The following is a 25,880-nucleotide window of genomic DNA, read 5'->3' on the forward strand; positions in this document are numbered from 1 at the left end:
ATGTGTAAGATTGACAGCTCTGGAGTCTCATGCCCAGTTTAGCCATATAACGCAAAAGGCACTGACAGCATACCACCTCAATCAGAGTGAGAAGAAAATGTAGCCTAAATGCTTACTTAGTTATTGGCGACTCCAAGTGCCAGTTTGTGCTGGTGTTTTTTGGGGTGTGACTTTCCATAACGGAGATTACTCACTCGCTTTTTTTTTTTCCCACTAGTGACCTGGATGGAATATTTTGTTAGTTTTTTAATGCTACTAGTAGCTGGGTACAAATTAGAAACAGGCCAGACAAGAGACAACCAAAACAAAAGGCAAAATAAAGTCTCAGAACAAGACAGTTTTTCAGTGAGTCATGTTTTACGACAGGAAGAAGTCTTGCATAAAAATGCAATATTTGTAATGAAAACAAGAGAAGAAGGTACACGTATACATTTACTACTATTTTACTAGTATCAGAGGGGTAGCCGTGTTAGTCTGGATCTGTAAAAGCAGCAAAGAGTACTGTGGCACCTTATAGACTAACAGACGTATTGGAGCATGAGTTTTCGTGGGTGAATACCCATTTCGTCGGATGCATGTGGTTGAAAACATGAAAGTAGAAACTCTTTAATCTCATCGCAGGGGCAATTTTAGCCTCCGGTATATACACTATTTTATTGGTTGAGTTTCCTCTGTTCTCTCTCACCAGAACGATATTTTAGATTTCAGGAATTTTGCTGCAAAGCAGCACAGACTTTTCTATATCCAACTGCCAATTAGAATTCCCTCAGACTTACTAGTTTAATGAAGCAAGGCATACTGAACTCACATGAAACATAGATGTACACAATTCCAATTTGGACAAGCCCCTAAATACCTGACCCTATAGTGACAGCTGATCTATAAATTGTTCCTTTGTATGATAAGTGAAATAAATTCAAAGGTCTAAGGAAGTGATTCTACAACATAATGTAACATGAAAATATTCTGAAGCTTGTTTTGCATCAAAGTCATCCATTCTGGGTTCTTCTAGCATTTCTCCCATCACAGCGACAAGAGGAAGGAATTTGTGGCAGCTGTTGTGGTGTTAGTCTAGCAGTGCTCCTATAATTTTATGAAACAAGATCAAGGTCTTGTGATAGGAGACTCAGGATTTTTACTTCTTATCTCTGCCTTATAAGCATCTCTCTAAACCCACATCCTTCTGTAGTTGCACAAATCTGAAGATGCAAGCATCTCTATAAATTTCTCTATATATACACCGGAGGCCAAAATTGCCCCTGCAATGAGATTAAAGAGTTTCTACTTTCATGTTTTCAGCCACTATAGCTACCATGACTCCCTGTCTATGCAAATCTTTAACTGCTCTCTCAAAAATGATAATGAAATGTACCATTGCGAGACAAAGTGTCACATTCAGTTTTATAATGCAGTTTTCATAGCTATTCAGTTTGAAATTAAAACAAACCCTCACCAGGAAGTGTCTCGGGCAAAAAGGTAGCTGGATTCCAGTTCTTGTCATTCATCATTTCTGATCCCCAAAGACTTATAAATTTAGAGCTATTCCAGTCTGGAGTGCTCCCAAAACAGCTTGGATAAATATGATCTTGGAGCGACGCATTGAATACCTGATGCTTGTTTGTATGATTCTGAACCGGTGCTGGCGGTAATGCCTACAAAAATAAGAGTATTTTCTAATTAATAGTCTGTCTGCCTACACAGTTATTCCAACATCAATATTCAAGTTATTATAATAAAGTGTTATGACCCTGTAAGAAATTATGTAAACTAAAAACTAATAAAAGTTTGTCTCCGGAAGTAACAATTATGGCAAGTTTGTTTATACACCGCTACCTCAATATAATGCCACCCGATATAACATGAATTTGGATATAACACGGTAAAGCAGTGCTCCAGGGGGGCAGGACTGCGCACTCTGGTGGATCAAAGCAAGTTCAATATAACACGGTTTCACCTATAACACGGTAAGATTTTTTTGGCTCCCAAGGACAGTGTCATATCGCGGTAGAGGTGTATTTATATATGCATATGTGTAGGTTGTACCTTAACTGCATATATATATATATATATATATATATATATATATATATATATATATATATATATATATATATATATATATACACATACATACACACATATACACACACACACATATATACACATACATACATACACATATATATACACACACACACACACTTATATATAGCTCTTAAAGAGCAACCAGCTGACAAATATTTGAAAATTTTTCCTTTTATAAAAAGTTGTGCGCATACTGTGTTTCTGTTGGTCTTCACTTTTTATTAAAAATTATATTTGAATAAAAATTGAACCTTTAAGGACTCATTATTTTTAACCTATTATCTGTGCCTATTCAGCTGCTTCACAATACTAAAACCACATTTTAGAACCCCCTTTCTGCCTGACCTCTTGTTAAAAAGTCCAAAACCAACTAAACCCTACTCTGACTTATTTTTTCCTCTTACTTCTTATCCCTGAAGTTTTTCTAATATACTCACTTCACACCTCTTCTACAGATGTTACCAATAGAGTTTACTTTCATCTGAATATACACCAATTGATGTGTTCTGTGATCTTTTTGTATGATACACTAAGATTTTTGCATTCCAACTATCTGTGTTTTCATCACAGGAATACACATTTCATTCACTTTGGACCAGACATTAAAGCCTCCATCTGAATCAGACTAAGATCTGTGAGTGCAAGTTTCCTCTAATCTGGAGAGTTACACTTTAAAAGTATCAGAGGGGTAGCCGTGTTAGTCTGGATCTGTAAAAGCAATAAAGAATCCTGTGGCACCTTATAGACTAACAGACGTTCTGCAGCATGAGCTTTCGTGGGTGAATACCCACTTCTTCAGATGCAAGTGGGTGAATACCCACTTGCATCTGAAGAAGTGGGTATTCACCCACGAAAGCTCATGCTGCAGAACGTCTGTTAGTCTATAAGGTGCCACAGGATTCTTTATTACTTTAAAAGTAGCATTGCAGAGTCCCACATTTTCTGAGTCACTGACTCCATATCAAGTCTGCTCCATTTTCAACTAAAGATTTGTAGTTTTCCCAATTGCCAGCTCTGCATATACAACTTGGAAACTGAAACTGAAGCTGTGTTTTTCCCCTTTTCACATACCATTGACAGTAAAAGTGATTCATCCTGTGACGCTGGAAGACCAGGTGCCAGCTCATGACAGAGCCACAGGCCAATTCACTTGTGTATTAGTATAGATCAAAGTGATTGTTAGATGTACAAGAGTGTATTTGGTGTTTAAACATCATGAAAATTAATGGGATGTTACTTGCATTGTTTTCACTTATTTGTATCCGGTTATAATGTAGTACCCAACATTTACATTGTGTATGCCCTTGTAACTAAATAATCCATCAGTTGAGAAAGAAGTATTGTGGAATGCTAGTGATGAATTTTAACAGAAAAGTGCTAATTTCAAAGCAAGTGGTCACTGGGTGAGATGATCGGAGGTCAAAGATTCAAAATGCATTCCTCGCTATCGGTCATCAAATGAAAAGCCCACGTGGGTAGTAACACTGCCAGCTTGTTTTCTATGAAAGCAGCTATAAGTATGGATTCAGGGAAAGACCCTGCGTGTTTGGACTCTTACAGGGAAGTGTATCAGATACAAAGCAGAGCTCCCCACAGACAATCTGAGAACCCTGAAAAGACTTTGGGGAAACTGGTAATTTGGCGTACCCGCGCCACTTATTCACTGACACTTTAAAAATCTCTTGCACCCCAATCTGGGTCTATGCCAGTTATGTGATATGTATGTCTCTCTTCATCCTTGCAACCGATACCTGTAATCCCTCATCGCTCAAGCCTGACCCTAGATGTACAGTACCTTCCCTCTTAACTTGTCTCTAATCAATTTTAAACATTAACTTTAATAAAAATTTAAAATCTGTTCTTATCACTGCCACCATTTGGAATTACAAACTGACTCGCCTGTACATATATTTTTACCTGCTTTAACCTCTCGATAACTCACTTCCTTTTCATAGCTAATAAACCTTTAGTTAGTTTACTATACAATTGGCTACCAGAGCTGTCATTGGTGTAAGATCTAGAATACCAATTGATTGGGAGTAAGTGACTGGTCTCTTGGGATTGGGAGCAACCTGAGTGTATTGTGATTTTTGGTTTAATCACAAAGTCCAGTTTGTCTAGGTGGCAAGGTAGACTGGAGGGCCTAAGTAGACTGTATCATCTATGGTAGGACTGGTATAATGATTCAGGAGTTCACATTTGTTATTGGCTTAGTGAAATCTAATTACAGAACATAACACCAGGTGGGTGTCTGCCCTGTTTTCTGACAGTGTGCCCTAAGACAGACGTTCACAATTGACACAGGCTAAGTTAACCTTTCCACACTACTTACACAACCCCATTAGCCTGTCATTTCAGAGGTGATTATGCATGAGAGCACAAGGAACCTCCCCCTCCCCCAGCGCTGTTTGCTACCTCGCAGAGCTCAGACTGAGTTTATGGGGCTGATTAGAATACTTTATACATGAAAAATTAACTAACTGATTTTGAATAAAATTATGTGGCACTCCACACAGCAAATTTTTAGAATCCCTTTTCAGAGCAGACTTGTACTGATCTGAAAAGGGATTCTAAAACACATTTTTGTTTCAGTCTTATCTGACAATCTTCACTAAGTGCAAAAAAAAGTCTAAAATTTAAATCAGGGGAACTTCTGAAAAACTAACTAGGCAATTATCTGGCCCTACTCACTATAGTGTCAGAGTGTTTGAACATCTTTAGATGAACATGGATTACAATACCCTTATCTTGCTAGTTAACCATGCTCTTTTGCTGAAGTGCTTCGCTGAATTTACTCTCTCCTAAAAGCACAAAAACATTCAACAAGTCCTCTACACTTGACCTTATTCACAGTATCATCATTTTGACCCAAATCCAGGACAGCAATGTTGAAAAGGAACAATAGCTGCCTTTCTTCTATTTACTTTTGACCTCAAATATATACAAATTTAAAATTTAGCATAGCCATATTACATTAAATGCAACTATGCTGATCTTTTAAAGATCTCTTCTTGTCCCTATATCCATTCCAACTGATAAGAAACTGAAAATCTTTACCAAGATTAGCCTGATGATAGCAACTGGTAATCCAGTGATGGCCAAACTCCATCAGAACTGGGGTATTCTCAATTTTGGATTTCCCTTTTACAGAATGTATGAGTAGATAACTTTTTTCCTAATTTATAAAGGTAAGTGTAATGTGCCAATAAGGTCTTAAGTTAAATTACTGTAATGCACACAAATTTACAATTGTTTTCCTGAAACTAGAAAGCATTTTTTTAGCCACACTTACCTTATTGTGTGTAAAGGGTGAAGCTGTATATAAGGTAGGGTGGATAAGTGGACGAGGCAGATGAGGAATAGTATGCAATGGTACATGTCCATGTATATGAGGGTAAAGGTGAAGTGCAGGATGTGCAGGTTTTTCTGGGTTCATAAACTGATGGCCAGCAGGAAGACGTCCGGCTGCGAGCGCAGTCAGACCTGAAGCTTCCTGTTTGCAAACATGGCATTCACAAGTATTCGGACCTTGGTCAGCCTGTAAGGAATGAAAAGTTACTCTCCTCATTTTCTCAGACAAGGAATTCAGATAGTTTTATTTCTTTTAAATGCCACAAAACAGCAAGTCTAAATATTGTTTAGTCTTGTATAATAAAGGAGAATGGGTAAGGAGCAATTTACACATTTATACAGGTTTAAAACCAAAGTTCAATATTCATCAGAGTTCACAGGTCTAGAGTTGTAGCAAAGGCAACCTAGAGCTATTCAAAGCCTTTTTATGGTGGTTCCTATGGTCAGGACTAAAAAGGCACGAGGCGCGGTTTGGTTCTTGTTTGAAAGGAGTTAATGAAGGTGACTGATTTTGTTCCACAATCAAACTATTGAAAAGCTTGATCATCAGTGTGGAAATGATCCAGTCAGAATATGGCATTAAGAATGCAAGCAAGCAGATTTATAAAAGAGTATAATGGTTGTTTTCCTCAATAGTACATACAGGTTCCTTTGGATTTGTAGCAATTGTCTTAAAAAAAAATTAGCTCACACATAACTGACTTAAATTTTTTTTATTTACTCATTGAAATAGAAACCATTACATGATGAGCAGAGAGCCAAGTATGATATTTGGGAATTTTTAGTAAACAAATTAGCAATCCAATAAAATATTGAGTCACAACAGATCTACATGCAAGACATCCATATAAAGTAAGTATGAGGCACTATCCTATACTCCCTACATTTGCAAATCAGTTTTAGATACATTATTAAAATATCCATTAATTACTTCAACCAGTGGGGAAAAATCACTTTCCGTCACTTAACTAAAATGTTCTCACCATTAAAGCTCAGAACAGTGAGTTTATCCTAGATTTCTGTTATATATTCAACAGTTTAAGTTCATACTGACTAAAGTACTATTTCAACCAGGAAGCAGTCTTTTTAAGACAGCAGTAGCAAAGAGTACAACTCCTTACAAAAGGTCTCAGATTTAGGTTCCAGGAAGGCCAGCCATCACTAGATTTCTAATTGTTATATATTCAGCTGTAAAAATAATTTAAGTCTCATAATGACAGCTAAACAGATAAAAAGACTCCCTATATCTGCAACTTACCTTCTAATTAAACAATTTTCACTGCAAATAGTCTCAAATAGTCAAGATTTCAAAGGTAATTTACAACGGGCATAAGACTTCAGTGAGCTATACCTGTTGACTGGGGTAAGACGGGGGTGGACTGTCCATTTTTGCCTCATCTTTCCTTAATGTTCTCTTTCCTAGAGTTATTTCGTCCTTCTGAGTCCCCGGTGGTTCACCACTGCTTTCCCCATCTGCTTCTTCATCATCTGCTTCTGAAGAACTGCTGCTAGTACTGCTCACCTGAGGAGACTGAAAATCCGTAGTAAAAAAAAGAAAAGAAAGATAAACCAGTCTCCAATGATTGTTTCATTTGACAGATTACATAAATTGTGTGTCTTTAGAGTGCTATACCTCATCTTTCAATGCCATGTTTTCCCCTCCACCATTTAGTTCGTTATGGATTCCATTCATGTTGGCTACGACCTCTGCATCATCATAGTTATTCAATGGGTAGATATCAGCAAATTTTGCTGATAATGGTGCAACATCTTCATCATCACTACCACTGGGGAAAGAGAGGCTTACATAAATGATGATGATCTGTAACCTAAGCCACTGTGAAAGCAGTTACAAAACACTGGAATGAAATAAAATATGGATACATAATTTGTATTTCAATTTAAATTGATCTGTTTCAAAATAGTTAAAGACAGATGTTTTTTAAAATCACAAGACTTACTACCTACCATCTAGCCTGTTTAAGGTAATAGCTAAACTCCTCAGCAGAAAGCCTGGGCTAAAAAGATTTCCTAGTATTTTTATATGTAATTTTTCCCTAACACTATGCCATCAAGAAATCCAATAACTCCAACATGCCAAAACATAATGAAGGGTAAATCCAGCCTTTCCTTGGATGAGACAAAAGCCTTATTTCAAATGAGTTTCTTGGTAGAAAATGTGTAATGTGTAAAAATTACAAATGTTTCAAGCACTGACAACATTAAGCCAGAATTCCCTACACGAATTACTAAGTATAACAATCTCATTTTTTGATTAATGATCATTTAAAATTTTCTCCTAACAGCACATTCTTGGATACCACTATGTTAAAAAAAGCATTCATCCTTCAGGCCTTCTCATAGTGCCTATTCATACAATTCCTGAATAGAGGACTAGAAATTTTTCCTGACACCACTAGACAAAAAGTATGCAAGCTTAGTTACCTACCTCACGAGGGTGTTGCAAAGTTTAATTCGGTAATTTCTGTACAGTACTCAAACATATAAAAGAGCTCTTTAAGTGTATTATTATGTCCTTTTACATTCCAGTAAGACTTTTTGCTGAGACTTAATTACAATACAGTGACGTATGGCTAATGGTACATGTGCCACAGAGATAGAAATACCTAAGAGATTATCTAGGCCCTAATTTGAGAAACAGAATGATCCTCCCCTGAAGGAAGAGTGAACTTGCGTCTGTCTGTAGATAACACTGCCTTTAGTAAGTGCTGTTTAAATTAGCATCTCATGAGACAGTTAATATTATTGATCTTCATTCCTGGAGAACTGAAGTTAGCTTAAGAACTTCTGAGATAATATAGCAAAATATTGGCAAAAGCAATTGGCAAAATCTGTAATATTACAAAAGCCCTCCATCATCTTTGAAAATTTTACAAAGATGAAGAACTAGAGGGCATAGATAATTTAAATACAGGATAAGAAAACCAAATGAAATTTTTCATAACACCACAATGCAACATTGTAAAACTACCCAAACAGCTGTCTTGGTCTATTTAGGCATTAGCTAGCATCAACACAACAAACAGACACAGATATAGACACTAGTTTTAAGTAGACAGGAAAACTGAAATACTTGCACAATGCTAGTTGTTTTGGACACATGCTGATTTAATGTGTGTCAAAATAAACAAAAAAGCTGAATGGAATTCTGGCACTTTAACTGCTTCAAATAGAAAAATAATTACAGTGATCAGAAACATTGAGTATAATGCAATTGTGCCACTGCATAATTTGCCACATAAATGCCCTTTTATGTTCCAGAATCTATGCTTTCATTAGAAAGTAGTACGTCTTTAGCCATAATAAATGCAAAGATAAATTTTGAAATGAGACCCAGGTATAAATCAGTTAAGTGATATTAGCCTGAAACAATAATTGACAAATCTGTGCTATCTCCATTCATTTCAATAAAATGTTAATATTAAATCTTAATGACAACTCCCTAAAATACCTGTTAGCTATTTCACTACTGATCACTATAGCAGAATCAACTTAATGTTCTTCATGGTTGCTGATGTGTCACGTACTGTAACAGGGTGTTGTAGTTAGTTAGTTGCCATCAAGGCTTGATGGATGGGAATAAAAAATTCAATCTACTCCCCCAATTTTAAAATCATTTACCCCTTTCTGGTTTGGGGAAGGGTCAGGCAGCAATAGCAAATGCCTCAGTTCCTAAATTCACTATGATTTTTAGAGGAGATGAGAACTTTTTTCATTGCACAAGAATCTTCACTCTAAGTCTTAAATTAATGTCAACTCAACAGTCTGGATAGAAGAGTTCAGAAGTCAGTTACTTGTAATCAGGTGACTAACCTTTCAAAAAAATCATCTGTTCTCACACTAAAAAAAAATAAATCATTAAGCAGTTCTTACATTCAGGTTTATCGTTGCTCTTTGTAAGGCAAACCACAAAAATACCAGTTATGATTGTCTGAGGAGTGTCTGGTTAGTACATGACGGATAAGGTTGTATTAGGCATGTGGTGCATGTGTAACAATATTTCATTCACAGAGGATTAAAACCAATTTTTAAAGAAAATAAATAAAAATCTGATTTTTAAAAAACTAAATTAAAAATAAAATCTATTTAAAGTTAAATTTGAATTCATGACAACCAGGGCCAGGCTCCAGGGTTTTTGCCGCCCCAAGCAGCAAAAAGAAAAAGCCGCGATCGCAATCTGCAGCTCTACTGCCGCCGCTTCAGTCTTCGGTGGCAATTCGGCAGCTGGTCCTTTGCTCCGAGAGGGAGTGAGGGACCCACCACCAAATTGCCGCCACAGACCCAGACGTGCCACCCCTCTCCATTGGCCGCTCCAAGCACTGCTTGCGCAGCTAGTGCCTGGAGCCAGCCCTGATGACAACTTATGTTAAGGCCTTATTCTAATCTATTAAAATGATTTAGATTAAGCATAAAATTTTTTTAAAAAACCCCAAAACACTATGCAGTATATGTTTCCTGCTGAAATTTTAAAGGAAGTTAAATCCCTGAACTGGTGAAGCACCTGGAACCAGACATTGTTGAAATGCTAAGCCACATTTTGTTAGCACTAGCTTCTTCTGCAGGTGCAGAGAGAATATTTTCTTCATTTCAGTTTATTTAACTAGTTCAGTTCAATGACTAGTTCAAAGTTAATAAGTCAAAAGAATTGAAAAAGCAGGAAAGCTTGTTTTCCTCTTCCAACCTATGAATAAAATGTAGTCAAAGAAAGATGAGGTCTGCTACTGCTAAAATCTTGAAGGACATGGTGACCAGAAACAATCGGTTTAATTCACTAACTACAAATAATACTCCCTTTCTTTAATAAATCAGTTAGTTTTAAAACTCAAAACCTGTTTTGATAAGTATTCTTATATATCACACAGACTTAAGGTAGATTTAATTAATTAAAAACCAACCTTAAAATGCTGATTTTGTACATTTTTAATTGCATCTGAATTCCCATCTAACCTTGGCACAAATCACAAGTAAAAATTTAATCTTGTAAATAATACATTATTCACCATTTTTAACATAACATATAGAACATAAAAATGGCCATACTGGGTCAGACCAAAGGTCCATCTAGCCCAGTATCATGTCTTCCTACAGGTGGTCAATGCCAGGTGACCCAGAGGGAATGAACAGAACAGGTAATCAACAAGTGATCCATCCCCTGTCGCCCATTCCCAGCTTCTGGCAAACACCATCCCTGCCCATCCTGGCTAATAGCCATTGAGGGACCTATCTTCCATGAATTTATCTAGTTCTTTTTTGAACCCTGTTATAGTCTTGGCCTTCACAACATTCTCTGGCAAGGAGTTCCACAAGTTGACTGTGTGGTGTGTGAAAAAATACTTCCTTTTGTCATGATTTTATAGACCTCAATCATATTCCCCCTTAGTTGTCTCTTTTCCAAGATGAAAAGTCCTAGTCTCATTAATCTCACCATTGCCGTTCCATACCCCTAATAATTTTTGTTGCCCTTTCCTGAACCTTTTCCAAAACCAAAACATCTTTTTTGAAATGGGGTGACCACATCTGCACACAGTATTCAAGATGTGGGTGTACCATGGATTTATATAGAAGCAATATGATATTTTCAGTCTTATTATCTAACCCTTTCCTAATGATTCCCAACATTCTGTTCGCTTTTTTGACTGCCGCTCCACACTGAGTGGATGTTTTCAAAGAACTATTCACAATGACTCCAAGATCTCTGAGTGGTCACAGCTAACTTAGACCCCATCATTTTATATGTATAGTTTGGACTATGCTTTCCAATGTGCATTACTTTGCATTTATCAACATGAAATTTCATCTGTCATTTTGTTGCCCAGTCACCCAGTTTTGAGAGATCCTTTTGTAGCTCTCTGCAGTTTGCCTGGGACTTAACTATCTTGAGTAGTTTTGTATCATCTGCAAATTTTGCCACCTCACTGTTTACCCCTTTTTCCAGATCATTTATGAATAAGTTGAATAGGACTGGACCCAGTAAAGACCCCTGGGGGACTCCACTATTTACCTCTCTCCATTCTGAAAACTGATCATTTATTCCTACCCTTTGTTGCCTGTCTTTTAACCAGTTACCAATCCATGAGAAAATCTTCCCTCTTATCCCATGACTGCTTACTTTGCTTCAGAGCCTTTGGTGAAGGACCTTGTCAAAGGCTTTCTGAAAATCTAAATACACTATATCCACTGGATCCCCACCTCAAAGAATTCTAGTAGATTGGTGAGGTATGATTTCCCTTTACAAAAATCATGTTGACTATCCCCCAACAAATTATGTTCATCTATGTGTCTGACAATTTTGTTCTTTACTATAGTTTCAACCAGTTTACCCGGTACTGAAGTCAGGCTTACCGGCCTGTAATTGCTGGGGTCACCTCTGGAGCCCTTTTTAAAAATTGGCGTCACATTAGCTATCCTCCAGTCATTTGGTACAGAAGTGATTTACATGACAGGTTACAGACTACAGTTAGTAGTCCTGCAATTTCACATTTGAGTTCCATCTGGTCCTGGTGACTTATTACTGTTTAGTTTATCAATTTGTTCCAAAACCTCCTCTAGTGACATCTCAATCTGGGACAGTTCCTCAGATTTGTCACCTAAAAAGACCAGCTCAGGTTTGGTAATCTCCCTCATATCCTCATATATAAGTAAGAATCTCAATTAACGTAATGTGTATAGACATAGCATATCCTCTTGGTATGCATAAGCAGCAACAAATATAGCATAAAAGCAAACCAACATGTTTTAATGGATACCAACCACTCAAATCAAATTTTCTTTGGAAAAATACCTAAAAAGTACAAATGCAAAACAAATTTAAAACAATGATTTAAGTCAAGATTTCCTGCTTGCTGATTTAAATAATGATTAAAACCAGTGATTTGAATCAATCCATCCTGATTTCACTTAGGGTAAATGTCTAAAGCAAGATATCAAATGATGTAACAAAATGCGTGGAATGGACAAGTCCTCTAGCTAGCAGGTCACCATCCAGAAAGTTTACCCTTGCCACTGCCTGTGGCTAAATGTGTAATCAGGGTTCTGTCGTAGATGTCTCCCTAAACTCCAGAATATACAGCTGTTTGGAGGCATAAAACTAAGACATATGTTCAAGAATTACTACTTCATTGTAATGAATTCAGGCAGTTGATACCTCTCAGAGTAAGTTCCCAATGTGGCTAAGCACTACTGCAAATATAAGAGTTAAATCTTTAAACAAGGATAGTAGTTTAAAGTGAAACTATCAACCTTCTGTAATTTGTCTTCCATAGTTCTCTCAATTTCCTTATGATACCAAATTTTACAATAAAAACAGCAACTCACAAAGTTGGTGCAGAGCCATTATCTGTAAGGATGAGTCTTGGGTGCTGCTGAATTGTGATAGGAGAGCTGGAACCTGATTCGGAGCTTGCTGAAGACATACTAGGTGGGCGGATCTCAGACAGATAATCCGGAGCAGAATCAATTTGTAGTGGTAACTGGTTAATATGGATGTCATCTGTTATTGGTGAATCCATGATGCCACATGTTAAAATGTGTGAAAGGCTGCAGTCATCACAAGTACATCTGCTCAAGAATTAAGATAGTAATAAAATTTATCAGTGTCACAGATTTTTTAAAGGTATTGTTTAAAGGTATTGAAGTTGCATTCCATTTTATTAAATTCACTGTGCCAGTTACAATATTTGATATCCTCTTTTCTCTAACTCAAGAGATTAATGTTTTATTATGAACTCATATTAAAAACCATCAGCTCACCTTCTTCTATAATTACAGTTGGGACAGTCAGGCATGCTCAAACGTGATGACAACATATGCCTCATTGTGTCTGTAAAGTTGTTCTCACCAGCTAGTGCTTTCTTGTTATTTAACTAAAATAAATTGTAAGGCAGTGTTTTAGTATTGCAAATAAACGTTCGCTAAAATTGTAACCAGTTTCTAGCACAACTAATGGCAAAAAATATCCTTTCCTTTTATAATGCCCAACTTAAAGACAATTATAATGCACGTAATAACTTGATAAAAGTATCCTTTTGATCATCTATCACAATACCCAAAGTCAAAAACATTTATACCTATAAAAGTTTAAAGTTAGAAGCAGTAAACACCTGGCATTCAAAAATACGTTAGCTCAAGAAAATGTATTTCCATATTAAAGAAATCGCATGGCGAAGTCAATCTCTCTGACCCAGTTATAACTGGAGTTTTGTATATTATTTTTATTAGATCACGACACAGAGTTCTTTCACTTCAGCAGTTACATTCCTTTTATGGATATACACAAAGGGACGAACATGTAATAACAAACTCAATTACCCTTAAAGTTTAGAAAAAACGTGGGGGCCCAATTCTGTAGCTGATCTGTGCTTAACTCCCATTTATCCAAGTGAGCTCTAGGCATAGGGTTGAAGAATTAGAGCACATATGGTTAGTGCAATATACAGATTACTCTTTCAGTTGCAAGTGTCTGTCTCTCATAGTATACAGAAAATATTCAAATTACCTAATATAAATTGCTAAAACACCATAATCCTACCTGCTCTTCAATAAAACGCCTCTGTTTAAAAAATTCCCAGTCTTCTTTTAGCATGCGCTGTTTTGTTTTCATTGCCATCTAAAACAGGATAGAAGGAGATGCATTGGTTTAAACATGAAAATACTACACTGCATTTGTTAGGTCCCCATCAAATTTTATTTTATTCATCCTGTCCATGTTTATTTCAGAAAACTCACAAGAATCTTGTGTAATTAAAAAGAAAGTTAAGTAAGTTATTAAAGTTATATTAAAGATAGACTTTATCTTATCCAAGTGCTCTTCTGATTTCATTAGTAAAGCCACTGTATTTTAAACTCTACGCAAATATAAAATCATTTTGGCAATCTTCCCCCCTTGCACCCTCCACACTCCAGTTAACTCTTTACACGGACATTAAGTTGCATTTTATACTATATACAAAATTCTGATAACATTTAAAGTGTTCTGCATCAGATACCCAATATCTCATCTCCTGATCCATGTGTGAAGCTCTAGCAATACAGGACTTCTGGCAAGTCCCAGATATACGCTCAAGGTCAATAGCAAATCTTGTGGTGTTCAACAGACCTAGAGCTCATCATTCAATCACAGAAGAATATTTGCTACTGAAGCTGGACTTTTCTTTTTTGTAAGTTTATATAAAAAGAAAAGATCAAGTTTAAAATTATAGCCATTCACATGTAATGATCTATACTGTCAGTGTTTAAGGTTGAGCTTAAAATGTACTCCTTGCCTATGGTTTAACTAACTCAGAAAGATACTTTTTATTAATTATAGAGCACCTTGGGGCACATTACTGGAAAAGCACTATTAAAATCAGATTACATTTTGTCTTTGAAGAGTACACTTTTTAGAGTTAACAAACAATGCTACAAACATAAAACAAACAAAAGAAAAATCCGTAAATGTTTGAGACACAAGGTGGGTGAGATAATATCTTTTACCGGACCACCTTCTGTTGGTGAGAGAGCGCCCAGACCTGAAGAGGAGCTTTCTGTAAATTTGAAAGCTTGTCTCTCTGCAACAGAAGTTATCTTTTATTTGACTAATACCTCACCCACCTTGTCTCTAGTATCCTGGGACCAACATGCATACAATACTACATACAGTAATTTTTTTTTTTTTTAAACAGTGAAGAACAAAAAACAGTTTCGCCATCTGTTTCCCAAATCAATTTGAAAGAACTGGTTCAGTAGGTAAGGGAAAGCACCTATCCAGGTTTCTTTCAACACTTAACACACAGCATACATGTACTAGAAATTCAAAACCTTTCAGAGGTTACATATTCATGGAACAAAATTTGCAGCAAATGAACCAGAATTTATTATGATTAGCTCATGTTGTAACCCTCAATTTGTAATATTACCTTAAATTAATATTTCAAGGAATGAACACAGAATTCAAACATGAACATGAGTTTAAAAGATTACAATAGGATATTGTTTCACTCAGGAAATACCATACTGAACTATCCCCACTACACCTCAACACTTGAATTTGAACGTCACTTAGCATGATTTTGCTCTTTGATGCTGGTATCAAATGTAATTTGGATTATTACTCTTCAATTTTGAATTCCCTTGCTCTGAAGGGAATATGTTAGTTTACACTAAAAGCAATATGGTAAGTCATGTAATGCTTTTAAATGGTTAAGAGAAATAGTAAGCATGAACACTTATGGACCATCCTTTGCTCCACTTTTCAGAGGGATTAAAATGTACTATATGGCCAAAAATTCTATTCCTGGCTCTGCTACTGACTGTTTTGAGGACATGGGCAGTCACTTAATTTCTGTATCAGTTATTCTACCTACTTATCCATCCCTTCAAGTAGCACCTATCACTGCTAAATCTAGGCACCTAAAAAATATTTATTTACCTACCTTACATGGGTGCTGTGTGGATCAACCATTCACATTTGTACAGTGCTTTGCAACCACAACACTATAGTGGATGCATTTAATCTCTACTAGTTTGAGAGATAATTTTACTTCTACTGTATTCACTGTTTTGGGCAAGACTGTGAGATGCCCTCGTTTAGGCACACAGGAGTGAATGGACAAGCAAGAAGCCTCCCCTACACACTTGTGCATCTCAACAATAATTGCTGTATTTTTCCTCTCCATGGGAGCAAGCTAGTGAAGAGGGGTGGAAAGGGAGTGGGGTCATTATTCTGACCCCTTCACTTTGCACCAGCCTGTGGAGCCTGGCTGGCATACAAGATTGAGCAAATTACCAGGACCTCATATGCAAGCAGCAGTCCTGTGATTGTGCCTCAAACAGGCATAATTTCTCCAGTGTTCTTCCTGGCATGGTTAGATTCCACACTCCTATTTACACAAGGGCTGTGTTCTTCAAGACAAAATCTAGGCCTTTAAGTATAGGGACTCTCACAAACTAATATGATCTTTCAAATGGATAAAGATTGCAAAGTATGACAAATGCACATTAGCACTAGTACTACCAGACATCCTCATATTCATGTTCTTAAAGCAATGGCATAAAGGCTACTTCAGAGTCATTAGCCTTTGAATATTTCAGTATGCAAATTAATCATACCATAATAGCCTGAAACTGCTTTTGGTGTTTCTGTGAGAATTTAATCATTAAAGAAAAAGAAGCTCTGCTTCCAGAATAATGTTACTTCATTAAATAAATGAGGATCACAGGCTGTGTAATTCCTTTTTAGGACTTTTAAATGTTCTTTATACCAGCTGCTGATAGCATAACAGATTAACTTTTGAAGTCAACAGGATCATCTTAAAATCTGTTTGTGGGAAGAAACCTGGACATATTTGAGATGGTCTATGTTAGTCTTTTCCTGAAGAGTAACTGCTCTGACAGGCCCACCTTTCCAGTGCTACACTTTAAGTCAGAAGGTGATTGATATTTTGCTGTAGTGATACCTAGGGTGCTTATTTCCTGCTTATAAATTGATCCTGCAAAGACCTACACCTCTCAAGCCCCAGAAAGACTGAATTTTAGAAGAGACACTGCCATTTACATATGCAGAAATGGGTTCCACTTCACCCCTCAAGAGCTTCTCTTCTGATGCCTATAATTATACTTTATAAAACAAAGATGCAATACAGCCTTTAACCATTTGTATTCATTGTTAATACATGAATATTACAAGGGAATTCAAATAAGGTAAAATCAGATAGGCAACTACTGTGAAGACAGTTACTTCTGTCTGGTTCTTTTAAACACTAGCAAAATGTTCATTATTTGCTGTGCCTACTTTTCTTTAACAAAATGGCTATTTTTCACGTTTAATATACCTAGGATTAGAACATGCAAGCTTTACAGGTGGCAGAGTTTGGCAACAAGAATTTTCTTCAGATGCTTTAAAACTATCCTCAAAATTTTATGCAAGACCTTAACAAAGACACTGCTAACCGACTTTCTTGCAACATCCCACAGTGGATTGTAGTGGTGGTTAACTAAGCAGAAACGAGTAACTTTACTGACAATGTACATAAAACATGGGGATTACGTTTTTAAATTAACAAAACTCATCTTATAAAGACAATTGTTTCTTATACAAAAGTAATAATTAAAATATATTGATGTATCGTGTATGCTACGGGAATTCAGACTAAGTAATAATTCATTTTTATCAGCACCTGTATTCCATAGTTATTATTCCACCTTGACTAAAGGTCAGGATTTTTGGAGTACATGTATGCAGTATATATCGTTGTATGTTTTACATTTACTGCAAGGCAGGCAATACCTTATATGGTCCTTACCTGTTCATCTACATAATCATCTATTTTTTTCTGGCATTCAAGCCAGGCTTCAGCCACTTGACCCATCTCCTGTTCCAATTGATGATACCTTTGTAGCAAGGTACTATACATATCTTCACTACAGGAATCGTGTGTTGTTCCAAGCCTAAAAGTTTAAACAGCAATTATTAGAGTATGAAATAGAGGCAGAGGCATCCACCTAATAATCAGAATGATTCACTGGTGTTCACTAACTTTTCTGATATACAGCACCACTTAAAATCATAAAAGATTATTGTTGGAAGAGTCCTCAGGAGGTCATCTAGTCCAACCACCTGCTCAAAGCAGGACCAACCCCAAACTAAACCTTAAAACAGTTTTAGGACAAAAAAGGCTTTAGGTGATGAATATAACTACAGTAACTGACACAGAAGCTATTTGGCCATTAGTTCCACAAAACATGTTTATCTGTATTTTTAACAAAGGTCTGACAACAGCTCACTCTTGATGTTCTGTAACCAGTGTAAGCAATAGTAGTGAGTACATAAGAAGCGTAACATTTCCATAACAAACTGGGGTCATCGCAACTGAGCCATACTTATTCACCCAGCTTTATTGCTTGATATACCTATCTTCCTGAACCACATATGCGTTAAGTCCAGCTCATCTACCAAAGAGCTGGACAGCAAAGACATACCCAGGTCTGGTGAAGCGTTAATCAGCACAATGATTAAGGATGACACTAATTACTTAATAGCTAGGGCTGTTGGGCCTCCACTTGGGGAAACAGACATGAAATCAAGCTATTGCAAAACTTGGTTATACACAGTAACTCATACTCCTGAGGGAATTTTGTGTCACTACGCGTGCACAGAATTCATGACCCCCGCAGACTTTTTTGTTTCCCCACAGCAAATTGACTTTCTGACTGGGAAGCAAAGGGAAGCCACAAGAATTGTCATGCTGTTGCTCCCCAGCAGCACACATGCTTTGTTTCAGGCACCTGAAGCAGCCAGCAGAGAGCTAAATCCCTGGGGGGGGAAGGGAGGCAGGGCTAGGGATGCCTCAGCCAGTGGCTCCTACCTTGCTTGTCTCAGCTGGGCTGGGGAGGATGAGATTTCCTTTTCCCCTACAGGGAGTGGCCAGGGCTATGTCAGACCTACCCCCAGAAACCTCTCCGGCTACAGGAAGCTCCGCACCACCACCGACTCTCTTCCTGTCCCCATTGCTCCTCAGCCACAGGGGAGGGGTTCATGCTACGGGTAGCTGCTTCCCCTGTCCACCCAGCCCCTGTGCATCCAGCCCCGCCTCAAAACCAGATCACCCCACCAAGCCTCACCCCCTACACCCAGAACCTCCCCCACCAAGTCCCTGAACCCATGCCCTGACAAGCCTCACCCTCTGGAATGGGTTACCTAGTGAGGTGGTGGAATCTCCTTCCTTAGAGGTTTTTAAGGTCAGGCTTGACAAATCCCTGGCTGGGATGATTTAGTTGGGGATTGGTCCTGCTTTGAGCAGAGGGTTAGACTAGATGACCTCCTGAGGTCCCTTCCAACCCTGATATTCTATGATTCTGCATTTGGACCCCACCCCTGCCCCCAGACCATCCCCTGCACTCGACCCTCCCCCATCCAAACCACCCTGACAAGTCCCCCACATCCAGATCCCCATCCCACTGAGCCCCACTAAGCCAGCACCCAGACCTGCAACCCACCAAGCCAGCACCTGGACCCTCCCTCCAGCTGAGGCCTCCACATCCAAACCCCCGTGCAGAGCCCCAACTACCTTCACCTAACCCCCTCTGCAGAGTCACATTGTCTCTGCACCCAGAATCTGCCCCCCCCCATGACCCCCTGTTCATCCAGGTCCCCCCACGCCTGGACTCCCCACCAAGCTGGCTGCACCCAGACTGCCTCACACAGAACCCTATCACCCCACATCTGCATCTCTCCACATTCAGGCCCTCCACACTTGGCTCCTGCTAGGCTGAACCTGCCTGCCTACATCTAGTGTGGTTGGCATAGAGGGGCAAGGCCCTGGGTGTTTCTGGGGTTGGCCTGGCCCTTGCGCTGTGTCAGGGTCAGATGCATCTTCACTGCTAAGTCCATCTTAGGACTTAGCAGTCCTAAGGGGAGGATGGGGGCATAGGCCTGCAGGGTGATCTCCCACCTCTGTGCAGTCACTGGCTTGTGCTCTCCACTGCCATGCTAGAGCCTCTGCATTTATTTATTACAAATACAATTTGCAGAATTTTAAAATAGTGTGCAGAATTTTTGTTTTTTGGGGCGCAGAATTCCCTCGGGAGTAAACTCACTTCCTACCCATTAGAGGCAGCATTTGTTCTAAGATTGATAGGTTAAAAGACACTTCTCCCTCAGCGGGGAATTTTCACGAATGGAAGACAGAGACTTTCCTGCTCCCCTACTACTGTGGAATCAGCAGTTTTAATTCCTGCTTATTCCTTTGAGATCTGCCATACATCATCATTGCAAGCATCCTCAAACTACCAAGTCAGCATCCTGAACTTGGGTCTCAGAACCAAGTAAGGTAGAGATTATAGTATGTTACACACTTCTAATGTGCATTTGATTACAAAGATCTTTGAGTTCCTCCAAATATAAACCAAGACTCATGGCAGCCATGCCACTCAATCATGTATTATCTCCATTTTACCAATCGGTGAAATGAGGCAAAGAGGTTAAGTGACTTGCCCAGGGCTTCTCAAAAAGTTAGTGTCAGAACCAGGCATCTCGACTCCTAGGATGAAATCCTGGTCACAGTGAGGGTCACACGGTTTTGCCATTTACTTTAATGGGGCCAGGACTTCATACCGAGTTCTCTGTTCTAACTGCTATGTAATACTGCCTACCACCATCTGGCAACAATTGTAAGAAATTTCTCCATTCCAACATAGAGAAGCTAAAATAACTAAGAACAAAGTGAATGGCAGACAACTATTGTCCAGTATTAAACCAAAGCCTCTAATTTCATTTCACCCAAGATCTCCAAGTTGTTTTTTTTTAATTATTATTATTTATTATTATTATACAGAAACCTCAGCTATAGTCTTTTTAGGAGATAATTTCTACATACCAAAAATCATGAAGATGTAAAAATGCATCAAGAATATAGGCTAACTATATGGAATGTTCAATGGTGCTTAAAATTCTACCAGCAATCAGTGTTGCCAATTCTCATGATTTTATCATGATACTCATGAAATTTATTTTTTTCTTAATGCCCTGGCTCCTGAAGTAATGGTAATTCTAGATAATCTCACCCCTCCTATATAAAATAGCAAGTTTCTAGCCTTTGTGATTGCAGAGAAGAACATGAAAATTTAACCCCAGTGAACCCTACACTGGTTCAAAAAAACCAAAAGGCAAATAAAACTCCCAAAACATAATTTTTTCAAAATTTTCATTTCTGAAGGCCAACTCATGATTTAATATTTTCCATTGGCAATTCTGCAGTATTTATACCTGTATAAAATCAAGAGTTATAATACAATACTCAGCATTTACACACTTACAACAAATTTATTTAAGACAAATGTAGGGCAATAGTTCCTAAAAAGAGAGTTTAATCTTTCAATTGTATAGGATCCAAGACAGATAGTAAATATTCCTAGCATATTTGGGTCAAAACACATGATTTTGCAAATCTATCAAAACTATTACTCAAACGTGCTACTGCATTTCCTAGAGTGCACCACCAATTTCACATACAAACAGGTGCACAGACTAAGAAAGCAACTCATTTTTAAAGGCCTCTATGAAAGCAAAACTCAGAGGAGCAGCAGCAATGTTTTAGAAACCTGTGTTTAATAGGGTTTTGTCCATTTGATTGCTTTTGTTTAATATTAGTAAGTTATGACCATTAATTTGTTTGATGTTTTTTGGTGTGTCTGTTTAGGATAGTGGCAAATGATTAGTAATTGTTCTAGTATGGCATGTAGGCCACTGCTAAAGATATCATCATCTGAGGGTTGCTTATGAAAGCCTAATTCTGCTAACACTTACCACCAGGGATATACTGTGAAGTCACTCATGGATCCAATCATGGTAATATGTACCATCCTCATGGGTGAACTTTTGCAGGATTGAGCTCTACATTTGTAAGGTTTGTGTTTTTCAGTGTACCTACAGTAGTAGACCAGCTAAAGATTCTAAATAAACATGCAGTAATGAAAAGAAAAACCCAATTTACATGCAAGTGCACCAACTGAACAGATGTTTTCATCACACCTCATCTTAAAGTAGTTTGTGAGGAATGTGAAGAGATATTTCAGTGGTTTGCTTAGCCAAAATAATAATCACAGAATCGAATTCTTTTAAAAAAAGAAGTCACAGTTTTACCATTAGTCTTATCAAAAGTATCTAACTATTTTGTCACAGATACTATGTAAACTATTATTCTCTTTACTTAATGTGTGTATATAGATATATTGAAAGACACTTTACCTTAGCTGTGACACCAGTGTTGGCAAGCTGTTCTGCAGCAGTGGCTCAGAAAATACCAGATTTTCAAATAGATGCTTATTGTGCAATTCCCACGTCACCTGAAATTTCTTCAAGTGTTCATTTTCCTATTAAAAATATTTAAATTTTCTATAAATCTAACATATTTCTAAAGAACTCTTCAGATGCCAGAAAGAAAATTTCTTTAGCTAGTAACCTTTTAAACCCACCAGCCTAGATGATGGGTTATTCAGCTTAGACCTTAGCCAGTTTTAACACTAACAAATATATTATTTTGCCACTGATCTATGAATCAGGACCGCCACTGACTTCTAAAAGTCACTCTAGCTTCTTTTCTCATCTTTCTGAATAGTCAGAGGATAGGAAAGGGAGGAAAAAAAATCAGAAGAAGGCACTATCTTGTTAAAAGGCCTTCCACAAATTCACAGTTCAATTTCTATCTCAACAGACAGAGTATATCATCTTAGCAAATCAAAACCCCTGGAAAAGTCTGGCTATCAATGTTAGGTTCTTCTTTACCATGTCTAGCAGGAGATACCGCTCTCCTAGTAAGTTCTGCTTTTCCCACAAGGTTTAACTAAAACACTGAAGAAGTTGTACTTTCTAAGTATGGTTACTCAGAAATGTTCTTCCTGAAGCAAGCAATAATCTACTTACTCATCTGTCTAGCATACTAAATGTGCATCTTGATTTCTGGACTATCAACCATCTACCCATTTCCAACCTTGAGGTACTTCTAAACAGAAGAGTTAACATCTATGGTTATAGTAATTCAGTGTTGACAGCTGAACAACAGACCCTCTACAAGAGATCCCCTAACCACCAATTCAGCAAGCGTTTCATTTATGGAACAAACACGAGTGTCTGTCTTCTGTCACCAGACCTCACACTCAGCAAGATTAAATGAAGGCATTCTGGCTGTCACACGAGCAAGTGAATCTCCTGCACTATGGCTTTGAGTAATCAGTAATACAAGCATCGCATAGGACAGAGTCATCTTATTTTATAGATCTCAAACTCTGATAGGAATTATGTATTCGAAGTCAGACCTCAGTATCAAGCACTCCTAGTCCGGCTAGCACTGCTCAAAGAAAACAATGGAAAACACTCATCTGTACATAAATTATAGACTCTCCACTCCTGAGGTGTGCAATGAAGCAATATACTCCCTTGCTTCGGATGATAAATAGTTTAAAAGATTTTAGTTCCTACACATTACTAACAAAACTTAAATTTTAGCCTGATTATCCTGAAAACAAGTGAGCCTTCTGGTAGGTTCCATAGGTCTGAGGAGAACAAAACTGACAAAACTTCTTTAGAAAGCTTACATCCCTAGTTCAGTTGATCAGGTTCTGTACTGCCTACAGAAAGTATCAGGCAAGTTTTTCTTTTAGACCTCTAAATTGGGGATTGAGGGACTTTTCTGTACTGACCACAGTCTCTCCATCTTGATCTTGGTATGGTGTCTCATCCCCTGGTGGGGCAAAAAGGCTTTAATGCTTGTTCTTGAACCTCTCCAAAGAGCTGGACTCCTTTGAAAGGAAGGAAAATCAGTCATAATTTCACTAAGAAATTAAGTCCACATGGATGGAGGTTCAAGCCTCTTCCTGCCATCATACTGCAGGCTACACACAAAGGTTGGACCTTAGCCAAGTGGAAGACTGAATTACAAAGTTTACAATATGATGATCTAGCCACACGTGTGTATTTGAGGCTAAAAGGATTTCTCTTGATCTCAAACAGTGCAGTAGAGTCTTAACAAAATGCATTCATGTGCACTGAAAAAGCTAAATGAGACTACTTCCTTACGCTTTTTCTCTGCAGTTAAATCTCAGCTTCCAAGCTTTAAATATTAGCGTGCCTAAGGAGAAGGCCTTGTAGCAACCCAAGAAATCTATATAAAAAGCCACCACAGGAACCATATCCTGTGTTCCTACTACAGCTTATAGTTCAATTTCTGAATACTGAAGCCTATTAGAGGAACAATGGCTGTTCTCAATACTGACTGAGCTGCTAAAACCAATCACACATAAGGAAGGAGTTACTGTAAAAATACCATATCCACTCAAACTCTTTGGAGAACTAAGTATCATTTCCGCTTCAGTAGGGCAAAAAGTAGTAGGTTGGAGAGTTCATGTCTATTCTAAGCATTTCCTGTCAATTTGATCTCTTACATATGTTGACTTTACTACTACTGGTCCACAGTAAAGACCAGGAAAAGGAGAGTGGCTAAACATGAAAACATCAAATGCCTGATTAGCTATATCTTCTTGACAACCAGTGTACAAAAATTAGTGGATTCTTAGAAAGGAAAATAAAAACTGTCTAGTTTCAGAGGCATCAATTTAATTTTCATACTGCAATAAATCTGTTCTGCAGTCAAGTATGTTTTTAAACAGCAAAGCAACTCAGTAACTTTAAGAACCATCCTCTCAAGAGAGAAATGTTAAGACTTGACTAATACAGGAATATGTCAATGAATGGGTGGTAATGAATTATTTCTAATAAAAGTGCATCGTGTCTAAGGGCAGGGAAAGAAGATGAGAAAATAGCGAGCACAGAGCAGGGAGGGCAGGAAACAGTCAACTATCATATTTTTGTATATCTGAACACAAATAAATTATGTTTTAATTTTGAATTTCATTCTATGAATCTCCTTTTCTCTTTGAGAACCTTTTCTTCCCCCACCATTTTTTTTTTTAAAATCACCCGAGGTCTGAACACCGTCCCCTTCTATATTTCTTCCCTTTTGTCTACCACTTACTGCCCATTTCATTCCTTTCTATAACTCTGTCCCACACCTCTCCAGCCCATCTACAGCAAAACCAAACTCTCTGTCAAAATTCCCTTTGCAGTCTTCAGCATGTACATAGTATGAAAAGAAATAAGGGAGTACAGCATAACAAAAAGGCTGTAAAGACCTAAATCCTCAAAGAAAAGTGAAAAAAATATTAGAAATAACTGTTTCTACTACTTATATTTTCTGTATTTCTCTTCTCTTCTGGTAGACCTTTGCCTGTTGCTTGTTCTCTACCTGTCAACATAACCTGAAGTGTGACAACAGAATTGGTTGGTAGCAAAGGATTATATCGAAGAGAATGATGAGTTTGGTTGTAATACATAACAGGAGCAGATTAATTCCTAAGCAAGAGATAGTCTTCTCAAGCAAGCGTCTTTGATGATCAGGGAAGAGAAAAGAAAATATGTAGAATCAAAATATCTGAATTAATGCATCTGAAAGGGCATTAAAGCTTTCATAATACTTTTCTTAAGACATCACTGAAGCTCACTAGTGTAATATTCTACCCATCCTAGATATGGGGCTGTCTAAAATAAAATAATTCAAAATATGGCAACTGAACAGATTCCTCAAAAGTTTTGTTTTGAAACTAGTCAGTCCCATTACCCATTTGCAGTACTTGTTTAATAGCTTCCTCTTGATCATTCAGATGATGTAGAAGCTCACTCTGCCCCCCGCAAATGGACAGTTTTGGCAATTTCGCCCATTTGCGAATAAACTGTTTTGTTAAAAATGTCCCAGCCTAGATTTCAATATGAGGACATAGAAGATAAGTGTATTCCTCACTCTCCCGCCCAAACACACAAAAGCTTATACTCTGCAATCTGCAAAAGGATTGTGAAAACTCACAACATGACTTCTTACAAATTTGTATTACCTCTACAG

General features: G+C 37.7%; 1 protein-coding gene across 1 annotated transcript in view; it reads right to left on the bottom strand.

The window, feature by feature from the left end:
* FAM193A (family with sequence similarity 193 member A) overlaps positions 1-25,880 on the bottom strand; it is a 107,389-nt gene that overhangs the window by 18,590 nt on the left and 62,919 nt on the right. The window contains exons 7-15 of the mRNA XM_039541210.1: positions 22,178-22,302; positions 17,736-17,880; positions 13,985-14,062; positions 13,207-13,319; positions 12,772-13,014; positions 7,070-7,223; positions 6,788-6,967; positions 5,378-5,623; positions 1,454-1,652 (exon numbers count right to left, since the gene is read on the bottom strand). Of these exons, the coding sequence (XP_039397144.1) occupies positions 1,454-1,652; positions 5,378-5,623; positions 6,788-6,967; positions 7,070-7,223; positions 12,772-13,014; positions 13,207-13,319; positions 13,985-14,062; positions 17,736-17,880; positions 22,178-22,302 (1,483 nt within the window). The remainder of the gene's footprint in view (positions 1-1,453; positions 1,653-5,377; positions 5,624-6,787; positions 6,968-7,069; positions 7,224-12,771; positions 13,015-13,206; positions 13,320-13,984; positions 14,063-17,735; positions 17,881-22,177; positions 22,303-25,880) is intronic.

This window comes from Mauremys reevesii, linkage group 5 (assembly GCF_016161935.1).
Source record: "Mauremys reevesii isolate NIE-2019 linkage group 5, ASM1616193v1, whole genome shotgun sequence".
Lineage (NCBI taxonomy): Eukaryota > Metazoa > Chordata > Testudines > Geoemydidae > Mauremys > Mauremys reevesii.